The 8,070-nt window shown below is 42.9% G+C and overlaps 1 protein-coding gene across 1 annotated transcript; it reads left to right on the top strand.

The window, feature by feature from the left end:
* Positions 1 to 4,144: 4,144 nt before the first annotated feature.
* On the top strand, positions 4,145 to 6,640 carry LOC118490400 (protein FAR1-RELATED SEQUENCE 5-like). Its single transcript, XM_035988019.1, has 3 exons — positions 4,145 to 4,212; positions 5,482 to 5,644; positions 5,810 to 6,640. Exons 1-3 carry the CDS (start codon positions 4,145 to 4,147, stop codon positions 6,638 to 6,640), a joined length of 1,062 nt encoding a protein of 353 aa, XP_035843912.1.
* Positions 6,641 to 8,070: the final 1,430 nt, after the last annotated feature.

The following is an 8,070-nucleotide window of genomic DNA, read 5'->3' as shown; positions in this document are numbered from 1 at the left end:
ACTGGCATCGGCACCGGAATCAAATAACACAGAAACATAACGATCATCAAGTAGGAACTTACCCGCCACGACGTTGGGGTCGTTCCTTGCTTCTCCAGCTCCAATCAAGAAAGCTCTTCCCCTTGAACCATTCCCAGCATTGTTGTTTTGCTCATTGTTCCCAGCTCCCTGATTGTTGTTGCGATTCTGATTCAGTTCAGGGCAATCCTTTCGCATGTGCCCTGTTGCCCCGCATTTAAAACATCCGCGGTTGTTTCCCTGCTGCTGTTGCTGTTGGGGTTGTTGCTGAATTCTGCCTTGCTGGGAACTGACTTCTACAATCCTTGGCTTCATGCCCCATCTTGTTGCATCGCTGACATTGACCCTTATTACATGCCCCATTGTGGTGCCTGTTACACTTGTTGCACTTAGGGTAGCTTCCCCGGTAGTCACCCTGTTGCTGAGTGCCCTTGTTGTTGTCAGTTTTTCTTTGCTTAGCTGGGGCCTGAGTAGAGTTAGCATCTTTGCCCTGATTTCCATCCCACTTTCGTTTGCCATCATTAGAAGTTCCTTCCGCAGCACTGATCCTTTTGGGCAACCTGCCCTCTTCCACAGCCTGGTTGGTGAGTTTGTGGGCAAGACGAACCACAGGCTGTATGGTAGTGAGGTTGGCCGAGGTTACATGGCTCCTGATTTCTGGGACTAAGCCTTTGATGTACAATTCGATCCTTCGGTACATGGGTGGGGACATGTTTGGGCAAAGAGCAGCATAGTCGTTGGACAGCTTGGTGTAGGTCTCAATCTCTGACCCAACCATCTTGAGTTCATAATACTCGTCCTCGAGTTTGTGGATGTCATCCCTGTGACAGTACTCTTCCTTGATCATATCCTTGAAATCTTCCCATGCAGTAGCGTTAGCAGTCTCCAAACCAAGCATTTGAATTTGCGCCTTCCACCACGAAAGTGCGCTTCCCTCAAGAGTACCAGTAGCAAACTTCACCCAATTAGCAGGGGGACACTCACAGACAGCGAAGACAGCTTCGACCTTCTCGATCCAGTGCAGAAGACCTATGGCACCCTCAGTGCCATTGAATGGAACAGGCTTGCAATCCATGAAGGTCTTGAAGGTACAGACACGTGGTTGCACAGGCGCATGCTGACCTGTTGTGGGAGCGATACGAATAGGTTTAGAGGTGAAAAGACAATGTGGCGGTAGGACCTAAACATCCTAAAACAACAAGCTTACCTCCTGGGTGAGCTGCGAAAGCTGCAGCCACCGTGTTGATCACGTTAGTGAACTGAGCCTGAGTCATGTCGACGTTTCCTCGTCCGCGTCCACTCATTGTCTTCATAACCAGAAAACATAGTATGAGTGTGATGTCGTAACATAGCGAGAATGAGATAGAAGAGGGGAGGCGTATCTATCTAATCAGGCAAACTAGTACGTATAGTAAAGCAGAAAGCATAAGACAAACAAGCAAGTAAATATGGGTCCGAGCTATGAGGTCAGATAAGTCGAGCCTTGCACTTGGAGTGTAGTGTCGTCACGAGTCACGGGTTATAGTCTGGTTTTTCTCAAAAAGATTTTCCCCTTTTTAAAACCAAGTTCACTATAACCAATGGCTCTGATACCAATCTGTCACACCCCCAAATTCCACCTGCGGAGTAACATCCGCTTGAGGGCGTGACTGACCAGGATCCAGCCACCAATTATACTAAGCATTGGTCTAAAGTAGTTAGCAACATCGTAGTTTGAGTTCGATAGTAAGTTTAAACAAAACAGCGGAAGCATAAACCAAATAGTTTTAAAAGATAGTTCATGGTTCAAGATAAGTAAAACCCAACACACGGGTTTTGACGAACACTACACATCCCCAAGCAGCAGCTCCTCAGTCACTGGTTACCTGCAAAGCATGCAGTAAGGTGTCAACAATAATGCTGAGTGAGTTCACTAGTTGTCCAGTTTTAATTACCAAAAACTTGTTTCACCAGTTAATTTACTCGTTTATACATGCCATGGGGAGCTACCCCAAAAGTTAGCGACTAAACTGTTTTTCCAATACCGAACACTAGGTAACCGTTTGCGTTTCCGCAGGATGCCCCGATGTCAATGTTCTATCATCATTGACGGATGCCTGAGTACATTAGTTAACGACCGATCCCAAACCATGGCACGGTGTGAGGTTGGTAAAACCTAAATAGCGCTATCAACTAATAACCCGTTCGCCTGGCCCCGGCGACTAATCGGTATAATGTAGTAGGGACTTGAGTGATAGAGTTTCGTTTAGTGCTGTTAGTTGCAATCCGTATAAACAGTAATTAACTAAAGGTTCCCAATAACAAGGGTAGAAAAGTAAGTTGTATCCCTCATAAGGGGGATAGTGTTGTTTGTAGTTCCGTTTCCCAAACCACCGGGAACGCATGCTTTAGGTTGTGAACTCACCTTGGGTTGCTCGGTAGATATTTTACTTGGTCAAACACGTTGGTCACCACGTCCTAGCATGGTTACCAAATATAGGTCAAGTTGGGGTACAAGTAATCACATATAGCAAACACGTATAGACACACTTAAAATGGCATACGACAGTTGGGTTATTGGGCCTGTTCTAACATTCACAACAGTAACAGATACACAAGCAGTCCAGTCAACAGATAGTCCAACAAACTTTTGGCCCAATAACACTTAGGTAGCCCAGTCGAGACAAGGGCGGTTCCGACTCGAGAATGCACGGTTTCGAGTCGCAACCGGGGGATTCCGACTCGCAACCCTGGTTTCGGTTCATCATGCTTGGTCTCGAGTCGCAACCAAGGAATGCCGACTCGCAACCCTGGTTTCGGTTCATCATGCTTGGTCTCGAGTGTGCTGCTTGCGAGTCGCAATCGGGAGATCTCGAAGGATCACGTTCTGGTCTCGAGTCGCAACCAAGGGTTCCGACTCGCAACCACTGTTACGTGCTCCTGAATCCTTCTAGAACCTGGCAAATGTACTAGCCAATAGCATTTTGATTTCATGAAATTTTGTACTAACCAATCAGAATACACAAACATGTTTCTTTGTCTATTTACCAAGCAAAACAGATCAAATCAGGCATTTTTGAATATTCATATCACATTCATCTAGTTCATCATATATTCAAGCATATCATTCAACAAGCACATCATCATTCAACAATCATTTCAAAGATCCACTTGTTAACGTCACAACCATTCGGTAAATAGGCACTCTTAATCACACATTATCATTAGAACATGAATATCATCAACAATAACAACACTTGATTCGATTTCCACTTAGCATTAAAGATCATCATTCATGTTATCACAATACAAGGGGTTGTATAATATGTAAATCTTCACATTATAGCTAAAACACATTGTTTCTATCATGCTAAAATCCCTAATGCACTTTATCATCAACAACCCAAAAATCATGGTAAACACTTAAGACACTAACCGGTTAGATGGAGGAGTACAAGAGATTGATGAGCCAAGTTCCGAGTGATGATCTCGAGCTACAATCCGAGAGCCTTCATGTTTCGGTTGGATCCGAGAGAGGGGAGAGGGTGATGCTTGGTTGCTAGGGTTTTAGGGTTTTAGTGAGAGGTAGAGAGTGTGAGAGTTGTGAGGGTGAAATGAATGAGAGTGTAAAGGAGAGTGTGGTGAGGGTTTTGGGTTTTTATACCCATTTCAAGCCGGCACATTTGGTTCCGAGTGGCATGGCCCAACCGGCCCAAATGTCCATTGTTCACTCGAGACCGGGTGGTCTCGAGTTGGGTTTCGTAATTTCGGCCCACTACACACACACGTACCTATATATATATATATATATATATATATATATATATATATATATATATATATATATAGTACATACACATAATACAAGGATCACATAGAACATCTAAATAATACGCGACTTCCATTTAATAAACAATATATACACGCACAATGTAATTACAAGGTAGTTGTTCGGAAAACCTAGAGTGTCACATTATCCCCAAGTTTTAAGAACTTTCGTCCCGAAAGTTAAGGCAGTCACTGTCAAGCTAGTATAAGTGAGAACGTTTCAACGGGGTGTCACAATATTTAGATTAACTAGGTGGATATTCTTGCTCTCCGCAATGGGGTGACCCAGTTTTTAACATTAAATTGAGATGTGGTCGCAATGCTAAAAGTACTGTTAATAGCGGGAATCCGATGGGAAACAGACAAAACCGTTGCCAAAGCAAAACTGTTAACATATGAATTATGTAAGCACCCTTTGAAAAAAATGCCCTCTATTCAATTACAATCAAGGCCTCTTGCCAAACTCTTATCCACACATTGTGCACTGTCCAAAGGCATGGTAAAATTTAAGGCGCTAGTTTTCATGTTTGAACCCGTTTCCTTAATAATGTGGTGATTAAAAAAGGGTCTACATATTCCCACACCTTAATGCCTATTTCCACACCCTTGAAGACGCCTCGTATAGACCTATACGAGGCGTATAGGGTTTCTTTTCCCGACCAGCTTATGCACCTCATACAACGTCACATCAATCACATCAGACGGGGAGTCTAGGCCTGTATGAGGGACCAATACGAGGGTACTTCGACGCCTCGTATAGTTCTATACGAGGCGTCTTGCTGACTGATTTGACTATGATGAGACTATGTCTCTGACATGACTTAAAGGCATACGGGGAGTAACGAGCTATACGAGGCGTCTATATCTCACATAAAATGCAACAGTGCATTCTTGGTCCACACCCGAGCATTCAACAAACACTCATATTCACACATTCTGTTTGGTCCACACTCGAGCATTCAACAAACACTCACATTCACACATTCTGTTTCTTCTTGTATTTATTCGAAAGACACTCCTGTTGTTTGTATTTGCGTTCTTATCATCCCGGAGTGTTGAAATGTCATCATATTGGGACGAAAACTATATCTTCGGGCAGTATTCTACCGAAAACTGGGGGCACGAAAGCGTTTCGGTAATAGTTATTAGCTTAAATGTTTTAATTACTTGTTGTTTTAGTTTATTATTTACTAATGATGATACGGTTGTCTATTTTGGAGGAGTCTGGCGTTCCCGATTCTAATGAGCAAGAGGAGGTTGTGTCTAGTATACAAGGAAAACAAAACAGCCCATTTCTAGATTTGAACAAGCATCCTCCTGTTGATGAAAAAGCCCCTGTAGTTGACTCATACCATGCTAGTGGATACGGAGGAAACGGTGGATACGGAGGAGACAGTGGATACGGAGGAGACCGTGGATACGGAGGAGACGGTGGATACGGAGGAGACGTGGATACGGAGGAGACGGTGGATACGGAGGAGACGGTGGATACGGAGGAGACGGTGGATACGGAGGAGACCGTGGATACGGAGGAGACCGTGGATACGGAGGAGACCGTGGATACGGAGGAGACGGTGGATACGGAGGAGACAGTGGATACGGAGGAGATGGTGGATACGGAGGAGATAGTGAATACGGTGGATATGGTGGATACAGCGGATACGGTGGATACGGTGATCATCAGCAATTCATTTCCCCGGGCACTCCTTACGTTCATCAAAACAATCCGGACGTTGGAGGATATGGTGGTTATGGTGGATATGGTAGATATGGTGGTGAGGCACCTCCCATCCTGGACAGTCCATACTTAAAAAAGCAGGTATAAATTACTATTTTATTATTAATATTTTATTATTATTATTATTATTATTATTATTATTATTATTATTATTATTTTATTATTATTATTATTATTTTATTATTATTATTATTATTATTATTATTATTATTATTATTATTATTATTAATATTGTCGATGTTACAGGTTTTCAACTCTTTAGATGAACTAAAGAAACGGATACAAGAAATAGCAAACGCGGATGGTTTCGTTATTGTCACCCGTCGATCAAAGAAAATCGGGGGAAGAACCGGGAGGGTATGGCTTGAATGTGATCGTGGTGGTGAGCACCAGAGTACAGCAACACTTAGAAAAGCTGGAAGCAAAAAAACCGGTTGCCCGTTTTACCTGCTGGCTGTCCGAAACCACCCGTATGAAACCTGGGAGATAAAAGACGGAACAATTGAACATAACCACGAACTTTGTGAGGACCTGTCGGCCCACACGTTTATGCGAAGGTTTACTCCAAGCGAAATGAAACTGATCGAGCAGCTGACAGCTCAAAACATGGAGCCGCGCAAAATATTTCAAACGATAAGGAAGCAGGACCCCGACAGGTTTCATGTTCAGAAAGACGTTCAAAACGTTGTAGCGAAGATTAGAGCCGAACAAAGACAAGGATTGACTCCCATGCAGTCACTAGAAAACGTGCTGATAAACAACGACTTTATTTACGAGACACGGGAGGAACCCGGAACAGAGATCGTAACAGAGATCTTCTTTCTTCATCGGGACTCGAGAGTCATGTGGCATGCATTCCCCCACGTCATGCTGATCGATGCGACGTACAAGACAAACATATACAATATGCCCTTTATCCAGATTGTTTGTATGACGCCTACCAACGAATCGTTTATTATCGCGCATGCCGTTATTAGTAAAGAACGGGGCGATAACTTTGTGTGGGTGCTTGAGAGGGTAAAGTCAATGTTGGATGAATGTATGGAGCCATGTGTGATTTTAAGGATAGAGACCTAGCCCTTATGGGCGCGTGTGCTAAAGTATTTCCGGATGCCTCCAGGCTTCTTTGCAGGTGGCACATACAACAGAATGTTATGAAGCACTGCAAGGGTGCCTTCACAGACGAAGACTAGAAGAAATTTTTGTCATTCTGGGGGACATTGATTGAGTCTCCATCCATACCCATCTACGAGTACCACTTGTGTGACAACCCTCACTAAACCAGGTATCCGTACGATTTAATTAGTAAATAATTGCTGCTTAATTACTGTGCCTAACTGAAATTGCTGACGAACTACTACTTGATTTCTAGTACTCGTATATTCCTGCATCATACTTTGATTGCCGTCACTACATTATTTACAAGTTGAACCTTAGTGACAAACATGATGCACTAAAGCACAGTAGCATTAGAACGGATAACCTATTGAACATGCTGATAAAGCCAACATCAGGCAGACACTGCCTCTAAAGGCCTGTATGAGCCAGAAATATTTTACTACACCCATAGTGTGTGTAGGGATACAAGGGTTGTAGAACTGCGTCTCTAGGAATAAGATATAATGATTGGATGTGCCTAAAACGTACTCTAAGCACAAAACACAGCACTTTATTTAACATACTAGCTTCTGGCTAACTAATAAAGTGCCAAATCATGAGGAAAATATTCCTGACACTTTGCGGAATGAGTTGTGTCACTAAAAATATTATTAACGACGCTTAAAAGCTTACTTAAGCTCTTTAACGGATTTCTATCCAAACGAACAACCGGACTATACACGGAACATAAAAATATTGACAAAAATATTATTGGTCTTTTTCTGAGCCAGTTAGGGTCCCTGATTACCCTAACACCCGCATTATAACACATCACACCACTAACCGAGTTAACCCCTAAACCTAACTTGGTTTAACATAACTAAACTCTAACTATATGGTTGAGATTGAACCAAGACCCCCCCCCCCTCATGTAATCGGCCAAACTAGGGGGAACACAAGGGTACAAAAGTTTGATTATTTTATTTTTGTTGCCTAATATCAAGAATACACATGATCCTTTGGTCCATAATCCTTAGAATTGTCTATAAATAACAAGATGATACACAAGAGTTTATCATGACACACAACACCACAAAACACCCTCTCTCTTGCCCTCCCTAGCTCACGGCCGAACCCCCTTGGGTCACCACCAACATTTTCCGCTTTTATTCATTCCATTCCAACATCACACAAGTGTTCAAGGTCACGCATTAGGAGTCTTGGAGCAAACGGAAGTGGAAGGAGCTCGTTATCTTGCTTTTATCCACCACATTTTCGCCTAGAATCTTCCCTAGCCCCGAGCTAGAGGTATAACACTTAAAACTCATTCTCGAACTAATATAAGGTGGTTAATAAGATTTGTAACGGTTAAAATGCGGAAACTTATCTTTTGAAGCTTTAAAGGCTAC

This window comes from Helianthus annuus, chromosome 3 (assembly GCF_002127325.2).
Source record: "Helianthus annuus cultivar XRQ/B chromosome 3, HanXRQr2.0-SUNRISE, whole genome shotgun sequence".
Classification (NCBI taxonomy): Eukaryota; Viridiplantae; Streptophyta; class Magnoliopsida; order Asterales; family Asteraceae; genus Helianthus; species Helianthus annuus.
Note: the sequence above shows the minus strand (reverse complement) of the source record. Positions and strands in the feature narration are given on the sequence as shown.

Bases quoted from the DNA above. Each gene is read 5' to 3' on its own strand.
- LOC118490400 (XM_035988019.1), top strand. From the start codon at position 4,145: ATGCTAAAAGTACTGTTAATAGCGGGAATCCGATGGGAAACAGACAAA. The intron at 4,213-5,481 runs GTTAACATATGA...TGGTGGATACAG, and splicing joins ACCGTTGCCAAAGCAAAACT to CGGATACGGTGGATACGGTG. The intron at 5,645-5,809 runs GTATAAATTACT...TCGATGTTACAG, and splicing joins GTCCATACTTAAAAAAGCAG to GTTTTCAACTCTTTAGATGA.